The sequence below is a fragment of the Achroia grisella genome, unplaced genomic scaffold, assembly GCF_030625045.1.
Source record: "Achroia grisella isolate CSIRO2021 unplaced genomic scaffold, CSIRO_AGI_Agris_v1 utg109, whole genome shotgun sequence".
Lineage (NCBI taxonomy): Eukaryota > Metazoa > Arthropoda > Insecta > Lepidoptera > Pyralidae > Achroia > Achroia grisella.
In genome coordinates this window covers 2,354,839-2,375,015 of record NW_026712573.1, presented here as the reverse complement: position 1 = coordinate 2,375,015, position 20,177 = coordinate 2,354,839, and the positions used below count along the sequence as shown (strand labels likewise).

Sequence of the window (20,177 nt, the reverse complement as noted above, 5' to 3'; positions counted from 1 at the left end):
ATTTCAGAGATTAGCCGGAACAAACAAAACAGATTGACAAAAATTCTATAAAATGTTATTTTGGTGTTTACCGTATTTATATGCGTGTAATAAAAAAACGGTTATTTCAATATTACAAACAGACATTCCAATTTTATTTATATGTACAGATGTACAGATGAGCGACTCCCACTTCAATTAGATCATGCGCATGTCTTGTCCGTATTCGGTCGCGATGGATTCAGATTAAATTCCCTCTTTTTTCTGTTATAATTAGAACAGAACGGAATCGATAGGTATGGAGCCGGGCTGTAAAAGTCACTTTGAATGCAGCTGTCAAATGTTTCTGCTCTCTGTCGTCAGAGCTGTTTTGATCTGTGATACTGTGAAAAGATTTGTTTGAATGAACAGAAAAGAGTAAGAAAAAAACTAAGCAATTGAATGATTTAATTGTTTTATGATAGTATTCTTTGTCATGTATTGAAATTTATTCCTATGCGTTTTTTAAACTAAGTAGTACTGTTTGTGTAAGCATGAAACCCTTAATTGATTTTGATGAATGCCTCAGGGACTCTCCTAAATTTAGGTCGGTAATCGATGAAAGTTCGTAGAAAGTAAAATACTTTGCTTGTGAATAACAAATAAGTTAAACAAATTGTCACTTCAGGGAGCAGCTTGAAACTGAAGAAGCTAGTATTGATTCACTGGAACAGAAGCTGGATAAAGTTCTTAAAGCATGTACAATTATGATCGAGTCAGGCAAAACATATATGAGTCATAGAAGGTAAGTAATGTGTGCTACTTACTTGTTTTTAAAACTTCATCTATTATGCATTACGAAACATATGTTAAATTTCGGATTTTGTTGATTAGTTACTGATGACATACAATTTATGTTTTTGTTACTGTATTTGAAATAGTTGTAATAATTTAATAGAATATAAATTGGCAATAACATGAATCGTAGTCATTGGACCTTTCTCTGATCTATTTATTCATTGATGATTTCATTTAATTCTGCTTGCAGTATGGTAAGAGAGAATGTTGAGAGATAAGTAATATACAGAATAAAATCTCCGTCAGTTCAGAGTGCTTTTCAGCTAAGAACTGACATAATAGAACATGTTTTTAAATTTTTAAATTACAAGTACATAAACCTTAGTTTATGTACTTGTAATGAATTTAAAAACATTCATATTAGTCTTTAGTGCAATTTTCTTTTTGCATGAAGTGGTAGTATTTATTCCAGCATGTTTCAGAATGCCAACAGATTTAATATGCAGACACTTAGCTATGTATTAGGAATATTTTATTTTGTATATTTACACATTTTAGCAGGGATAACTGGAAAACACATTTTAACTGGGTTTGCCAGTTATCCCTATTATATAGGCAATTTTGTTTTCTTTTGAATACAGAATATATACAATTTATATATTTTAGCCATTTAAAAATATTAATTGCCAATTGAGATCTAAATATATATACATATTTTTAATTTCATTATATTTTACAAATTTTAGTTAATATGGCACATATAAAAATAGTTTCTTTTAAATTATATAATAATAGTTTCTAGTAAATAATTACAGTAAGCAGATGTTATGCTTTTTAAAAAATATATGTACAGTTTGGAAGGTAATAAAATAATACCTATTATTTGTGAAAGATTAACATTATCAATTGTACAATATTTATTGTTATATTACACATACTTTATTTAGATTAAGATACTAAATGTTACTTAATTATCTGTGTGTGTTGTAATTTCATAATGGATATTCATTACATTATTAAACATGAGAAGTTTCTTTAATAGATTTTTTATTTTTAATTACATAAAACTAGAAACCTTATTATGGCTTTCTTTGTACATCTTTAATTAATATAGTTTAACAATAATAAATAGTAAATAAATAATAACAAAGTACAACTTGTATATCACTATTTAACTAAATTACGCTTACAGTACTAATATTAAGTAACTGGTACACATACCTAAATCTAGAAACAGATTTACTTGGACATAAAATAATTAGTCTGGCTGTGTAGGTGTTCTTTAAATACATGTTAAGAATGTTAGATCTGGATATTATTATATTATATTTTTATCATGTTCCATATGCTTGGTTTATCAATAATCTTATTAATATTATAAATGCAAAAGTTTGTTGCTATGGAGGGATGTTTGTTAGTCTTTCACACAAAAAATAGTGAACAGATTTTGATGAAACATAACAGTAATATAGCTCATACATCAGAATTATACATAGGCTATAATTTAAAAGTTGTATATTATTTAAATTGTGTGAAATATGTATAATGTTAAATGTCAAGTAAGTGTAATGCAGATGAAGTTGAGCAGGTCAGCTAGTAATTTCATCTACAACATAGAGTGTTTATTGTAGTTCATTTGCAAATGCACTGTGGGATCTAAGTGGGAGCTTCTCAGAAGATTCATCAGTAATGGCCGCACTCAACCGTATGATACATGAACTGCAGGAGATGAACAAGTTCCACTCTATACTGTTGGATCAGGCATCAAGGACTGTAATGAAGAATCTCACAGCTTTTATTAAGGTGTAAGTGCATACTTTTGTTTCATTACCAATGTTTAATTTTGATTATGACAGGATATGTAGTGTGAATTGTCCTAAGATTATTATTATTACTTGTTATAATCAGTGTACTGTTTTGCCAGTATTATTAATTAATTATGTTATGAATAGATTATTTTATCACAGAGCTATGTATTGTAGTCATAGTGGTGGAGAGGGGTGCACGCTCCACCACCCTCAGATATAAACTGCAGTGAACCTCATCGGTTCATATGATTGGAGTTATATATGATTGGAGAACACATCTTTTATTATTATGTGTTCTGTTGTTACATATTCCATAGTTTGATTTTACATTAAATAACCAAATTCAATTATTCGAAAAATATTAGTATTATTTTATAATGTAAAAAAATAATATTAGCTTATCATCCCTGTTGGGGTAGTTGGAGATGGAGGCATTGTCGACATGGTGGTGAACGCAGAACTCATGGGTTTATTTATTTATATTATAATATACATAATCATACATTGATTTTCATATTGAGTTATTCATTCTATCTGTAAATATGATACCAGACACTTAAACATCCTGTTTAGGAGTTTAGTGTTTCAGTTAGGAGAATGGTGTGATTTTACAATTAAGTTATTGATTGACGTTAACTTTTTTATATAAGTGTGTATTTTGCTATCTATTGTTTTAGAGATATCAAAGGTGTCAAAGAAAGCAAGCATCATTTTGATAAAATCTCGAATGACCTTGACATAGCTTTAACAAGGAACTCTCAGGTGAGACCATTAAAGTTTTGCACACATATTATTTAGTTAATATTATATTGTTTGATTATATACTATGTTTATCTATAAGAACAAATTTAATTAAACTTAACAAATTTAAAACCTCACGAACACCACAATATTATATTATATAATATTGTGGTTTTCGTGAGGTTTTAAAACTGGCAAAACGAACGGACTCAATTTCCGATGGATACCGGTACCATTCAAACGGGGATCGAAGTTACTACGGCGTGAGCCTAGTATTGAAAATCTAGCCGTGTCCTCAGATGCTTTTTAGTTGGCTTACAACCACTCCATAAGGTGTATTTCCACTCCACTCCTTCCGCACGTTAGGAGTACCCTCTGCACTTGCCCCATTTTCGTCTGAAGCCGTAAAGGCTATCTACAGCTAAGAGCATTAGAATATTTTGAAAGAGGTCTATGCGCTTTGCGAAATATAATGTTATCACGTCTCAGTGGTCAAGTAGTCAAATCGACTTGCCGCCATAGGTACTGCAAAGGCTCTTTTTAATTAAGTAAAGTAAGTTGATAGAATTATAGCTATATATGTACGTAATTATAGGTGTCAAGACACAAATCAGCTGACGTGGAGGAGATAATGAATCTTTTGGTGGCTACGCGATCGTGCTTTCGGCACACCGCCCTCGACCATGTGCATAAGATTACAATGCTGCAAGTGAGGAAACGTCACGAAATATTGGCTACGGTAAGATTTCAATTATTTTCTAGTTGCCTAAAATGCAAAATGCTCATCCTAAACTATTCATCAGACTGTGAAGAATTGCTAGGATCTTTTGAGAACTCCGACGAGAGTTTCTAAACCAAAATATCTATATAAAAATTAATATCCGTAAGTGTTTGCATTATTGACTATTTGATTTTTAATCAATTAAGTAAGTTGAAATTAAATTAAAGTTGAAATGGATATCGACCACTCATAAGTTGCAATTCTCGAGTACTAAAACGTAATGCCGCCAAAGACTTATTTTATTAGAACGCTGTTCGTGGCATTGTAATCCGTGCCGGGTGTAACTACTTACGTATAAAATATTCATGTTTTGATTTAGTTATATACATTATCTTAGATTATGCTGAAAAATATTTGAAATCTCGTCTTTTCTTTTCCTTGATCTAATAATACGTAGTACGAACATTGATCGTTTAACTAATTTGGATATTTGAAATTGTCTACATATATATGTATGTACTTATGTTCAATATTAGATTTTTCTCTATTGCAAAGTTAGGTAGTTGTGCAGCCTGTACTATCCCCACAACTAAAACAAAACTCACGATACTTCATTCGTAAAATGCATCACGTCGATGACATACAAAAACAATCGATATTTAGCGATAAATAAGGTTAGGCCTATTTAGCTGACTTAATTTTAATTTGGGACATAGAAAAATAAGGATAAGAAACCTGCAAGTTACATCGACTTCCCATAATCGGTTAGGCTGAACGTTGTCACGCACACTTTCGCTTTCTATATTTGTTTCGCAATTTGTCATTACTCATACTATGGATATACTTTCAATTACTCATATGCGTTGGTCAAACTTACTTGATACGCCTGTTTGAAGTCTAATTGTTTTAAAATGCACGAGACTGTTCTAAATAGTTTGTGTGAAATTTTAAATATACAGGAACAGCTAACAGATTTTTTTAAATATATACAGATAAACTATGAGTATGTTATATATTTTACAAGATGAGAATGAAATCATTTGAATTAAGTATCTAATCTTAATATATTTGAATATGTTGCAAGTCATCCTTCTAATAATGTTTTTGTCTCTGACAGTTAGGTCAGCTGTAGCTGTTATTCTATTCATAACATTTTTTTGTTATATACGATTATTACGCATTTAGAATTTTTTATTGTCAGTCTTTCAAGGCATTAAAGAGTAATCCACTAAGAATAGTCTTATTTTATAGTTAGTAGCTTCGCGTTCGTCACATTTATTTATCTAAGATCAATATGGGTAAGCTGATAGATAACTGTGTCTGTTCATCAGGCCTTAAATACCTTATAGTTAGTATATCAGTATTAGTATAATTATATACAGTACTGCTGCTAATTCGAGCAGCTGTTTGCATTTTAAGCTGTAATTTTAAACATCCGAGGCCACAGGGCCACCAGCTATAAAGTTTGTATCATTTTCTTTAAAAATATTATTGTAATTCTTATATTTTACAATATTTAATGTTGCTATGACGCAGACATTACTTAATGATCATAATACATACAGTACCATGTATACTTTGAATTTAATTACCTAATTATGACCCGAAGGTAGAAACACATTGCAGCGGATCTTCCTTTGTACGGTTACATGCACACATAACAAGAAAAATACATTTTGTGTCTTATGTCTAGAGGATAAAACTTGCATTTCTTTAATCGAGCAGTTTTATAGGTAGGAACCACCTTCAACGTTATACTTATGGTTATACGTGGGAATTTGTATCCACTTATACATTCGTTTTGTATCGTGCAATATCATTATAAAAAGATGACTCACACGTTTGTTTTTATTCGTTAGTTGCAGATTTATTTGCATCGTTTACCTCATTACATTACTGTAATAAGTAGGTAACTCTTATTACAGTAATGTAACGTATAATGAGATGATAAAATTCCTATGTACCTATATAAAAGTATATCTACTTTACACGACTATCGCGAAGTTTTGATTGTAGCAGTTTTTTATTTGCGTCTTCTAGATTTATTTGCGAACCATAGAACGTTTTATTTGCAAATATATAATATATTTAGACAAAATAAAGTTAGATTTTTTTCTTTTACCAATATCATAACATATTTTTTATAATAACACTATAATTAGGTACTAGGCCGACCTAATTCCTAAAGGTGGTCGGCCTAGTGCCTAATTATAATGCTATTATAAAAAAAATGGGAACCACGGCATTGAACAATCATATACAAGATAAAAATGTTAATAATAATAGTAACCCAGGACAATTCACACTGTGCTTAATTAATGCACATAAAAATATTTTTCCTAAGCTTTTCGTGTCTTTTTGGCTAGCCAGCAAAATAGGGTTTATATAAAATCCTATTCTCTACCTCTTCGCATATTATATATCCGTACACAAATAGTAATGAGCATTTGGATCCAAGCTCGAACCACGTCCTTTCGTAAACACGTTTGCAATCACTGTATATAATCTCTATGTAGGTATATATATAAAGATACAGTTGAATTGTACACTTCCTTTTGGTAGTGCGTTGCCAATTTTGATAAGTTATCTATAATCATGCTATCACATTACTCATTAGTACAGTTGTACCACCTAAATATGAATTTCAATGTAGTTTTGTAAGTTTAACACTTCCAAGCAAGGCTACATCCATTTATTTGTAAGTAAATCGCGCGCGACGTCTACCAGCGACAGTTATGTATTGTGTTGCTCAAGCCATTCAATATTTTCGTGTAACTGTATTTATACTTCACTGAATCTATAACGAATCTTGAAACATTGTTCACCGTTTCGTGAAGACGTCAATTGCTAACTAATTATAGGTAACTGTGCGTTGAAAATGTATATTTTTCGATAATAGTTCAATCTAGAGTTTACAGATTTTGTTTAGTTATGATCATGTTTCTGATTTTTATTTACTTGTTTTTTATCTCAATTTATTATGTGATACTAATGGCCTGCTCGGCTTGATCAGGATAATCCGGATATTGTGAGTTTTGTATATATGAGTTAACAATATAGCCTATATAATTCTGGAATAATATAATGTAAGGAGTCTGGAGTTTACTTTCCTGAGATAACTTATTAGTGATAGATTAGTATACATAGATAGTAGTCTATGTATACTTTATCTAATGTCTAAAATATTATTGATTTCAGTTCTTATCGTATCTACAAGCGTGTTGTACTTATTACCACCAAGGAGCCGATCTTTCTGAAGACTTAGAACCATTCCTCAGAACAACAGCTGAAGAAGTATGTACCCACTAAATCTCTTTTTAATCAAAAATAACAGTTATGCACCTATTTAATTTATTTGTTACTTTAAATGTCAGTAATAGAATTCGACATTACATGAAGTAATCGGCCATTACATGCTATTGTAGTTTATTATTTCAATAAAAAACTATAATTAGTCGCGCCTAATAATCAACTGCATTAAATAAAAAATAAAACTTTACCTGCACCCGCCTGTGCTAACGAACGATAAGATGAGTATGTGGTCAGATCACTTAGCCCACCGTGACAAATTCACCAGGAAGTTACCGCGATGATTTCCAGGCGGAACCGCGTTGAGGTCAACGTGACAGGGTAAATTGATGGCTATGGGGTAATATGTCCATATTACTAACAATCCCGTTCCCCTGAAAAGAAGTTATTAAAATCTTTATCTGTTAAAAATGATCTGCGATAAAAGTTAATTTATTGGAACAAATCGAAACACAATATATTAATAGAAATATTCAATACAATTACATATTGATTTTTCAATCGTACTGGTATCAATACCACTAAACAGTCTGTGGTCGGGTCAGTGACCTCTTTGTTTACCTTTTGTTTTCTAGTTCTATTGGAACAGTGTATAGTTCTATTTTCTATGCATACATTTTAATATGTCAATTAGTAGAGAAATTGAGAGTGGTCGTTATATAAACTATTTTAATAACTCTTATAAGTAATAAACGCTAATCGGTAAATTTTCAGGTTTCAACTATGCGTAACGATACTAAAACGCTCGATAAAGAAATGGAGAATCGTCATACGATCGTTAATAGTAAGGACACAGTGTTGCCGAGCTGCAAGACGAGCCAGCAGGAGAACGACACCAAAGATGGCTTACTTGGTACACCGTGCCTGAAGAATATGCCGAGAATGCAGGGCTACCTTTTCAAGAGAACGTCAAACGCTTTCAAGACGTGGAATAGGAGATGGTTCTATTTGTATGACAATAGACTTGTATATAGGTATGCATTTTTAAATTTTGATTTATTTTATTAGGGTGCATAGCACATAGTTTCAATATTTAATTAAGAGCATAATTTCAATTTTTTATGTAATTGCAATCAAGCTAACTGCCTGACTGTGACCATTGCTTATATAACAGCACACGGACATCACTTCATCATGTGATGACCGTGGTACCTATGCATCAATAAAATCTATATATAATTTACAACTTGTACAATGTTTTCTCTGTTACACTGTGGCATGCAGATTAATATTAAATGATTTATATAGGTAACTGTGATCTGTGCAAACTTCTACCTTCCATTGTTTATGGTGGCATAACAATTATGCAAATATCAGTCACGTTCCAAGGTTCCGGTTATAATTTGTGACACGCACTCACACCTTAAAATGTATGTGATTAAAAGTGACGATATATATATAGTATAGTGTTGTTATGAAAACATCACTATTGATAATATATAACTATATTATTTAAATTAATTTCATATTATTACGAAGTTAAATAAATAACCCTGGACAGCGCTATCTAGTCCCACGGTTTGTTATGGGTACTAGACAACTGATATAAATACTTCGATACTTTTTTTATAAATACATATATAATATACGTAGACAACATCCAGACTGATACAAACAATCATAGTCATGCATATAATGCATGAAGTCTGCTATTTCACGGGTTTTTTGTATTGAGTTTAGTGTTACACTAATAATTTGTGGAAATCTTGACGGCTGAAATAGGTAAAATTGAGGTACTCACGCCGACGATTTTTGACAGTCTACCTCGGTATAATTTTTTTTTTACATTTTGTACTATCTGTTTTATGAGACAATATTACACTGTGTTTAAGGAAACGGACTGGTGAATTAAATGTAACTGCTATGGAGGAAGACCTGCGCTTGTGCACTGTAAAACCGGTCCACGATGGTGAGAGGCGCTACTGCTTCGAAGTGCTATCACCCTCCAAGTAAGTATTATCACAAGAGTAGAAATACAATTAGGATATACTATGCAGTGCTGGGCATGAAACCTGATAAACCCGATGGGTTAGAAAATATAAAAAAAATTAATGTGTGCCAAGTGTGCCTTCTTTTGGTATTTACGTACCTTAGTTAAATATGTCAATACTAGTATGCTCACAGAACAACAAATATATACGTACTTAGATACTTACTTTAATAGATACAATATATAATATAGACCAATAAATATAATGTATATATGCAATTTACAAAGAAATTAGTAATATATATTATATATGGCAATAGTTAACACTAATTTTTCATTTATATTTTTTTACAGGAGTCACATGCTTCAAGCAGATTCCGAAGAAATGCTGAACACGTGGATTTTAGCATTGCAAAATGGCATTAGGTCTGCTATACAACAAGGTCAGAGTCGCGACAATCCTGACTCGCAACTGGTGTTAGTGCCGGACGATAAGCCCAGCGACAACAAACACAGCCCCGCCATTGTACGAATGAGGAAAATAAGGTAATTGTTACTCAGTTATTTTACTCGTTTATATATTTCATCTTAACAATAAGTTAATGCAGGGGAAGTAAAGTTTTTAATCAAGGCGCCAAAAAGTAAAGTTTTGTTTTTGTATACACAAAGTAATAATGCCTATTAACAATGTTTTGTAGGTATTTTTATAATAAACAATAGAATAATAAATATGAATATAAATTTTAATACAAAAGCTTGTACGAAGAAGACGCCAACAAGTGAGTAACTTGTCAAAAAAAAATATTTCGGTTTAGTATGCACTACCATTTCATTATAATAAATATTATAAATTATTATATATCCCATCAATATATTAATATTGATGGGAAAAAGTAGATAAAATAAAATAAATTAAATTATAGTAATGCTTGGCAAGCCGCATAATCATGTTTAACTGTCCGCTAGCGACTCGTGGACGCGTTTTGCTCATCCCTGAGTTTATGGATTACCATTTACTTATTATTTACATAAATAAAAATGTCAATGAGATAAAGTACCCTAAAGATGTGTAACTATGCTGTAAGTTGTTGTGAGAATATAAAAACACTGAATTACATATCTCAAGCTCAAGATAACTTAAAAATATTTATTATTACTTTTATCAATAATGTTTAAATGCGATTTTTCGTCGACATTAAAAGCCGCGCGCGGCTATTGATGTAATCTTGCACGCCCACTGTTTAAACATGTGTTAGGATTAAATGACAGTGGGACGTATTACAAGATAGACAAATAGATAGATAGACAAGAAAGTGACGATGAAACTGCGAATATCCGTTCTAAGTATATATATATAATATCAAATATAAAGTCAAAGTTTATTCCAGGATTTGGGAGCAGTTACTCAATATTCCTGGTAACAACAACTGCTGTGATTGTGGCAGCCCCAACCCCCGGTGGGCGAGTATCAACCTTGGTATTACACTTTGTATAGGTGAGTAATAGTAATAAGATCATGCAATCACCGTTAAACATAATTTGTAAATCTATATTAATATTTACAGTGGTCAAGTTTGTATGTTTGTTTGTTTGTTTGTTTGTTTGTTTGTTTGTTTGTTTGTTTGTTTGTTTGTTTGTTTGGGGTAATCAATCGTTCTACTTATCTAATTTTAAATATTCTTTTACAGTTAGAAAGGTATATTATCCCCGAGTGCTACAGGTTATCCATACTAATATTATAAAGCTGTAGAGTTTGTTTGTTTGAACGCGCGAATTTCAGGAACTACTGGTTCGAATTGAAAAAATTGTTTCTTTATGTGCTAGACAGTCCATTTGTTGGGGAAGGCTTTAAGCTGTATAACTTTACGCTACGACCAATAGAAGCGAAGCATCAATGAAAAATGTTACAAAAACGGGGAAATTATTCATTTTTGAGGCCTTCCATTCCGTGCGCTTCGTAAACGATTCAAGTGACCCAAAAAATATGTTTGAAAGAATTATTCTTCTTTAAATGATCTAAAAAAATGTACGCGACGAATCGCGATAGTGTTTTATATATATATATATATAGATAACCACATTGTATAATATATATAACATCATGCTACGATTAGTAGGAGCAGAGCAGCAATAAAAAATGTAAACAATATTGGTTAGAAATGCTTCCGCTGCGTAAACGGTTAAAGTTACGCAATTGTATTTATGATCGCCAATTATTTGTGATATAATTTTGTTATATTTTCTTCTTTTTCCAATAGGTTCATCATGCTATTATTTGTTTTAGTAAAAAAACACTGGTCTAATATTTTGTTAATATTTAATCAATTACATTATTTGGGATTCTGGCGTTAACATATCCAAATAAAATCCGTGGCAGTGAGATTATATTTATAATAAATGAATAAAAAAAATATTTTTTATAATATGACTGTTTATAATATGTTGCAAATATTTTGTATGTCTATTGCTATTTCAGAATGTTCAGGCATACACAGGTCCCTTGGAGTGCACCTCAGTAAAGTGAGATCATTGACATTAGACGATTGGGAACCAGATATCATCAAGGTAAAGAACAAACCTCCTTTTATACCTTATTTTTTATCTATCTATACTTATAAAGTTGTATAGTTGTTTTATTAACACATGATTAATATTACTAAAAATAGAACATACATATTTTAAAAAAGCAAGAAAACACACAAATAATTAATTACGAATATAACTTTTCTTTTATACATAGACAATGAAAACTCCTCTCAGAACATTTTTTACAAGTAGTAGTAAATCACTGGGTTAAGATGTATATATGTATATGTAGGTGATAGCCTAGTGATTAACTATCCCTAATTACACCAAACAGGTCATGAGTCGAAATATAAAACTAACATTTCTTATTGATTCACTTGTGAAGTAAACACTAATATCAAACCAAAAATGTATCCAAATAAGTATCAAATTAGTCAGTTCTTTTCCATATTTACTAATCAGTTCCTTTGTTTTACGTCTAAAATCTATATGTTTACAGGTAATGGCGGAATTGGGCAATAAGATAGTGAATTTAATATACGAGGCGAACACTGAAGGCACTACTATTACTAGGGCAACTCCGGACTGTGAGACGTAAGTGTGCCTTTACTATTGTATGCACTCACTTGTACGTAAATCTTACAATTCCTGTAAGCTATATATATTCATATGGTTGTAGCTTATTAAATTTTATACAATATTATAAATATTATTTCAATATGTCGGACTATAATTACATTTAGTTTTGTTCAAAATATGTTAGCTACAACTATTTTTAAGAAACAATTTTCTCAACATTATATCGACAACTGATAAGTAGGTCCAGAATATAATCGTAATTTTTATTTCAATCTACTTTTGTATTTTTCTTTTAGAACATAATCAAGAATAAATTGAATTCTCTCTCATTAAACACAGAATAATAATAATGCAAAACTGCGTCCAATCCAATGCCGTAATACTATATCGTTTGGTCAGGCTATGTCATTGTTGCATTATATGTGTATTATATAATGCGGTTGCATTCACATGCGTACAGTACGTCATAACGTGATTAATTTGTTAGTTATGGAAATAGAACCATAATGTAACGTTTTTTAATTGTTATAGGTCAGTTCGAGAGGCGTGGATACGCGCGAAGTACGTATCGCTGTCGTTCGTTAAAGACATCGTGAACATGGGCGGAGCGGAGCCGGGCGCGGAGTCTCCGTTGCGGAACGGACGCCGCTGGTCGGTACGGCGTGCGCGGCGCAGGTATTTGTTTTAAAGTTACAACTGAGAAACTTATAGTCTGTTTTTTTAATCCAAATCAGAGACAAATTAAATTACCAATGTTGCAAGGTTTTTGCCAATTTTAAATACTGTGGCACTATCGGAAATATATTAATTACCTATATTTATAGGTTACTGAGAAATAATGTGTTTGTTTAAAACGCATGATCACAAAATTAATAAATATAGGGCAGTTGTATCAAAATAGATTTATTATTTTTCACTAAAATAAATACTAACTGCCTTTTTTTATAAAACAAATAACCTTCGTATGGTGTTATATCATATAACATACATTTATTTTTAATATTTTGCTGTTTGAAAGAAAAAAATATTAGTTTGTATTATCATACTGTAAAATTTATTAATGATGTTGTATAATACAACGAGAATAATGAAAACACTAGTATATGTACGTATATTTTGTTGCGGAAGGGTCATGTAAAGCATTAAAACTACTATGTTAATTTAAAAATTAATGATTAAACAAATCTAGCCCCTGATATATGGCGGTAACATTGTTTAAAAATTTGACATTTACAGCTGTCAATTTAGTCTCCAGGAATAAAAAGAGACTATAGATTGATATGTGCATAGAAGAATTTTTATTTGAATCTTAGTACACACATATGGGCTTAATTATGCCGTATGCTTGTTTGCCACCTAGTAGTATAAAAAAAAAAATTACAAATACTTGTAGTATATAATATTTTTAACCAATCCAACACAATATAGGTAAACCTGCATGTGTGTGCTACAGTAATGCAAAAATTTTAAAATCTGTATATCAAGTTTGGACGTTGGAATTGTCGTGACAAATTTAATTATGATATTTGTATATGAGCCTAGAGGTGTAGGTTAGCTTTTGTTTATCTTTTGCATGTGTAAAGTCAAATACTGTGAATAGGTATATGTCAAAGAATGAACTGATGTATGTATGTGTTTGACGCTATCATTAATAGTTTTCGAACTCACAATACATTCTTAATTTATTCTCTTTTTGCCAAAATAATCTTAATATTAATAACTTAGTTTTGATCACATCGGGCTATGTTCTGAAGTGGAGATGTATGTTATTAATTTTTTTTTAGAGGATGTTAATGGAATGGTTCGCTAACGGTTTATGCTGGCGGGGCACCAGTGGAGGATGATAAGATGAAGTCAGATCAGTTAGCCCAACGTGACAAATTCACCGGGAATTTATCACGATGGTTTCCAGGGGGAACCACGTGGAGGTAGACTTGACATAGTAAATTGCTAGCAATGGGATCATTAGTCCACATTACTAACAATCCCCTCCCCCGTGTATGTTATTAATTATATGAATTTAATTAATTATAAACAAATATTTTTGTATAACACTCCATATGTACAATTGAAGATAGACCCGGGCTGATTGATATCTACCGGTGCCACTAATGATGCGCTTAAACAATGTGCAAACTAAAGTCATATATTAATTATGGTACAGTTTTGATTACTAACTAATATTCTTCTACAATTAATCTTCATTCTTTTACAGGGTCCGTGCACCACCTGTAGTACCTGAGACTATTCCCGATGAGAAAAGTGATGCCAACAGTAATACTAGCGGTAAACAGTTTTTTTTGTATGATACAGGCACAATATTGTTAGAACTGTCCACATAATGGAAAGTAGTAACCTTTTACTATATATATATGAACAGTATCGTAAACATTAAAATGCGTTGCTCACTAAGTTTGTAATGTCAATGACATCTTATTATTGTAGATCCTTAATATTCTCTATGTTTAAACCTTCCAAAGACAATTATAATATAAACCCACTGTAGTTGGACTAGAATATCACCATTAAAGATATAAAATAAAGTATAGATCTGTTATTTATAGGTTCGGCGTCGGAAAGCTCAAGTAAGAGTGACGAGAGTCCGGTGCTGGTGATAGGCAGCGAATTGGCAACTGACCGCGACGTCGACCTCAGCCTACCCTCTGATCACGAGTCCACTGAGGGCGAGGATACTGACGATTTAGGTACGACTTGTTCTTTTGGAGTATATTAGTTTTTCACGTGACTGTATGTTTTTATTAATTAATGATTGGTGTGGTGCGTCTACTTGTGTTAAAGGGATATGCTAATATGTCACATGCCCGTTGCTTGCTCTTATGAGCTAGAAATTAAGTCATCATCATTGCGAATTAATATGGATATTTTTTTAGACTACTCCAAGGGGCAGAGTGCAGATGGCATTCCAAATCCTCAGAAGGACTTATGGAGTCGTAACTGTTAGGCGGGAGTGGTCAACTCCCGCCTAACGGATATGACTTTACTCTGAGGAATTAAGCTGGAATCGAGACGTGCAGGACCATGCGGACATCGTACTGACATTGTATATAGCTGGCAATACTAACAATCCCGACGTGTACAGGTCCGGAGGAGATGTGCGGCCTGTCGGCGGGAGCGGTACTGGCGCGAGCGGCGCGCGCGCACAACGTGGCCGTGATGCGCGGCGCCCTCGCCGCCCGCGCCGACCTCCACCACCGCCACCTGCGGCTGCGCACGCCGCTGCACGCCGCCGTGCTCAGCGTACGTATACACAGTACATACACAACGTGGCCGTGATGCGCGGCGCCCTCGCCGCCCGCGCCGACCTCCACCACCGCCACCTGCGGCTGCGCACGCCGCTGCACGCCGCCGTGCTCAGCGTACGTATACACAGTACATACACAACGTGGCCGTGATGCGCGGCGCCCTCGCCGCCCGCGCCGACCTCCACCACCGCCACCTGCGGCTGCGCACGCCGCTGCACGCCGCCGTGCTCAGCGTACGTATACACAGTACATACACAACGTGGCCGTGATGCGCGGCGCCCTCGCCGCCCGCGCCGACCTCCACCACCGCCACCTGCGGCTGCGCACGCCGCTGCACGCCGCCGTGCTCAGCGTACGTATACACAGTACATACACTGTCTGTTTTTAATTGAACTGTATTTTTATAAAAAATATTCTTTTGGAATTAACTATTGCACTTCGCATGGGAGTTTTTTAATATCGCCCCGATTGAATTTCGGTTTTTTATATGGAATGTGAAATTACTACCGACTCAGTCAATTTCCATTTCTGAATAACGAGTGAAAACTTGTACGATGAAGTTACCAACTATTTTATTTTGTTTGCACATTGTTTAGGGTTCCGTGATGGCATGTTCATTCCTGTTACTGAACGGCAGCAAGCTTAATCTACAAGACGAAGACGGGAAGACGCCGCTGCATCTCGCCACTGAAGCCGGGAATACAGGACAGGTAAAATTATTCATATTATATCTGAAATAATAAAAGTATAGGCATCTGGACCATTATTTTAATGCCATTCTCTTGTAATATGTACCATTTTATTATTGTGTAAAAAGATCAGTCGAAATGTTAGAAGATGACGATTGTTGTCTATAACTACATTACTGAACCGATCTTAAATTGCGCTGGTCATGATGTCAGAATATTGTGCATTTCTTCTTAATTGACATTCAATAATATAATTTCCAATTCCAGTTGTGTGACTACATCTGCTGCACATATTTTTGTTGCAAAACGTTAACAAGCCACGATAATCAGTGCATGAGAGATATTATGTACGTCACCATCTATTTTATTATGAAGTTCGATCTCTGTAAGCGACACTTACCACTTTCCATTAAGTGCGCCGTCAACTTCCCCATTTTCGTTACATAAAGAGAGGTATAATTAAATATATTTGTTGTCAGGTGTGCCTATTACTGCGTTATCGCGCCGACCAGTCGATTGTTGACAACGAAGGTCAGACGCCGCTTGACATAGCCGTCAAACACGCAAACGCAGATATTGTCACATTGTGAGTATATATTTGATTCAATTATTCAGTCAGTCATTTTGTACTATTGGTAGTAGAATTATAATATCCTTGGACATTTTACACAGCACCATCTAGTCCCAAGTTAAGCCGAGCTTGTGTTATGAGTACTAGACTATATACTACATGATACTATTTTTTATAAATATATATAATATATTATACATAATTAACACCCAGACCAATACAAACAATCATATTCATGAATACAATTGTTTGTAACGTCCGAAGAATCGAACCTGCGATCATCGGAAGTAAAGCGGTGTTCTAAACCGCTAGACAACCAAAGCCATCTGTAGTATGGATACTACTGCAGATTATCTAACTTTTAATGTAGCCCTTTGTAAAGTCTGCTTCAATCTGCTTAAAAAGCCTTTTGGCAATGTGGGATATTTATTTTTATGTCAAATTTTATCCATAAATCGTGCAGCCTTTTACACGCTGTACTGTTTGTTTTCCTAAAACTTCTTAAAACGCACACCACTGTTTTCACTCGTCGGTTACAGCGTTATGGCCGGTTGACGTTGGCAGTGTGCGCTAGAGACGACATAATGCTTCCTTGTCTTTCCCACATATATTATACACACCATTTCTGCTATGAAGCAACATTATTGGCAGATTACCGTCGACAGTCCCGTGACCACGGAGACAATTTATATTTTATTATTTATAATATGGGCCGTTAGTAGCCTGACATAAATAAATAAATAAAATAAATGACTTACAAGCCGTGTTCAATTTTAATATGGCAGTGAAGTTACAGAGTACAGATAAGATGGTAATTCAAAGGTATGATAACATATAAGTGGTTTGACGGGCATTAGCTAACGATGTTCTATCTGTGGTGCCACTGAGATAAAAAAAACATAATAGTGTAGGATTGTTTCTCTTATAAACCCATAACTTATGTCAAATACATATATTATATGAGAACACTGATACTTATCGCACAGGTGTAATATCTAGTTTAGGGTCATCATATTGTATTGTGCAACTTTCTGCCATTTCAGTCATTCACTAGAACCAACATAAATTGTTGTGTATTGCTCCTTTTTAAATGTTGTAATTTTATGGTATATACATATAAAATATTAATATAATATCAAATAACATTTTGTAAAGGTTGCGTCTAACAAAACTGAACGAGGAGATGCGTGAGAGCGAGATGTCTTCTAACGATGATACATACAACGAAGTGTTCCGCGATTACACGCAGCTGGCTCACTCGCATCCCGAGCGGCTGGTGCGTGCAAGGCACAACAACAACGAAGGTATGTTACATATGTACCAATTTATATCGTATACACGTTTTATGTATATACATGTTTACATCTTACGTTATACGTATGAAAGTTTTCGAAACTGGTTTTATACGTGTATGTAGAAAAATATAAATACTATATGTACTTATATTTTTCTATACAGTATACTCAGATCTCTTCAGTTAAAAATGGAGGAGATTTTTATATTAGATGATAATGAAATGGTGCGTCATCTAGTCAAAGAGCTTGTGTTATGGGTAACACAAGCTCTTTGACTAGATGACGTTCCGTGAATTGTTCAGGGGTATTACTATTAGGAATCTTACTTTTATTCCCTATGATAGGTGAGCAACCGACAGAATGACCACTTGACAATAGAGGTCGGCGACTTTGGCTGTGGTAACGACGACAACATCGACGGACTGCCTGCGGTAGTTGAAGAATTATGTGTTCCACAGGCCGTTCCACTTTGTTATAATGTCACGATATACAAGTATTTATATTTTAATTGAATGAAAAATTGTCTTTTAATTAGATATCGACTTATTATGCTTGATTATTAATTAAAATATATATGAAAAGTGTTTTACAAGTACAATAATGAGATTGTTATTATGTATATATTGTTATGTTTTATACTTCAATTGATTTTGACAAAAATCAAAGTTAGATATTGTTTGTACCTCTATAAAACGTTAAGAATATGGTATCTTAGTTTGGCTAAAAATTTAGGTATTACTTAATACAAAATGTCACAAGTGGTTATATTTAGTATTTGTCGCTAACAAATTGATTTGCAAAGTATATTGTTTATGTGACATTAAAAAAAAAATCTAAATTTTGTTTTATGTATGTGTAATAGGTAAAAATTGTTTTAAGTCGATTTTCACATTTATTATTCAGGTGCAAGTTGGTATCTCGGCTTTGTATTAACTTATCAAGAACATTGGTTATAAATATTCTTTCAGGTTTACATTATTATAAAAAAAAACATATGTAAATGTTCAATGTGAGCGAATTTACTGCTTGTAATCCAATTACAAATTTTTCAATATAAATAATTTATTTAAAACTACTCGATTATGATTTCGTCTCATTATTTGGGATCGGCGCACTGACTTCTCATTGTTCACTAAAATTTAACAGTACGTACCTACTGAATAATGTATTTTTTAAATTATTATCAATATCGGGTGGCTCAGGTATATCTATATTTATACTAGTTGTAAGAACTTTGGATTCCTATATCAAGCATAATAATGTTATATTGATCAAGTGATTTTCTTTATCAGTTTATGTCGAACAAAAACTGATGTTTACGTTAATTATAATATTTTGTAATGATCTCCACTAAAATTATTCGAGGCTTTTTATAATATTGCAAACGAAATTTAGAACTATTTATACTACCTAACCACATATTGGAAGAACACCACTATTGTCGTTTCGTACTTGTTTTGGTGCTTTTGTACATTTGCGTTTCCAATAAATAATTAAATCAGTTCACATTGACTGCCTACATTTTCTGTCATAATTTGAAAGCACTGAAACAATTTTAGAAATAACTGTAGTATCTTGCAGTGGATCAACTGCTTCATAGATTTTAAAATGAGGCTAGAATCATAGTAAAGTCTTCCGCATTGCCAAGTTAAAATATATAATATGAAGCTCGCAATCAATGATGAATCAGCGAATTACATTCCAACGGTTACGCAATTACAGTTATTATTTTAGATGCCTTTGCTGTGTGTCAGTTTGTGATGTACACACACTTGTAGTAGCGTGTGTATGTAGCATAAAATTTGGTTTGGGCCAAAGTATTTATTTATTTACATAAGATTATATATGTAGTATGAAAATCATTAAATGGATATCGTGGATGTATAATTTTTTAACAATAGTGGGATTTTTATGTGTCAGTGTAATTCAACATACAGACGCATGTCGCGTATGTAAACTATTTAATCACGGCACAGGTAAACTCTTTAA

General features: G+C 33.0%; 1 protein-coding gene across 1 annotated transcript; it reads left to right on the top strand.

The window, feature by feature from the left end:
* The first annotated feature begins 358 nt into the window (after nucleotides 1-358).
* LOC131844329 (arf-GAP with coiled-coil, ANK repeat and PH domain-containing protein 2) lies at nucleotides 359-19,338 on the top strand. The gene is made up of 20 exons (XM_059193190.1): nucleotides 359-565; nucleotides 647-763; nucleotides 2,388-2,561; nucleotides 3,242-3,326; nucleotides 3,901-4,044; nucleotides 7,225-7,320; nucleotides 8,050-8,309; nucleotides 9,168-9,284; nucleotides 9,620-9,811; nucleotides 10,654-10,760; nucleotides 11,742-11,830; nucleotides 12,291-12,385; nucleotides 12,902-13,045; nucleotides 14,586-14,656; nucleotides 14,935-15,075; nucleotides 15,471-15,628; nucleotides 16,230-16,343; nucleotides 16,802-16,908; nucleotides 18,049-18,197; nucleotides 18,533-19,338. Exons 1-20 carry the CDS (start codon nucleotides 513-515, stop codon nucleotides 18,550-18,552), a joined length of 2,433 nt encoding a protein of 810 aa, XP_059049173.1. The 5' UTR covers nucleotides 359-512; the 3' UTR covers nucleotides 18,553-19,338.
* Nucleotides 19,339-20,177: the final 839 nt, after the last annotated feature.

Coding starts and splice junctions, on each gene's coding strand:
- LOC131844329 (XM_059193190.1), top strand. CDS start 513: ATGAAACCCTTAATTGATTTTGATGAATGCCTCAGGGACTCTCCTAAA. Junction 7,321..8,049: donor TCAGAACAACAGCTGAAGAA/GTATGTACCCAC, acceptor GTAAATTTTCAG/GTTTCAACTATGCGTAACGA. Junction 15,076..15,470: donor CGAGGATACTGACGATTTAG/GTACGACTTGTT, acceptor CGACGTGTACAG/GTCCGGAGGAGATGTGCGGC.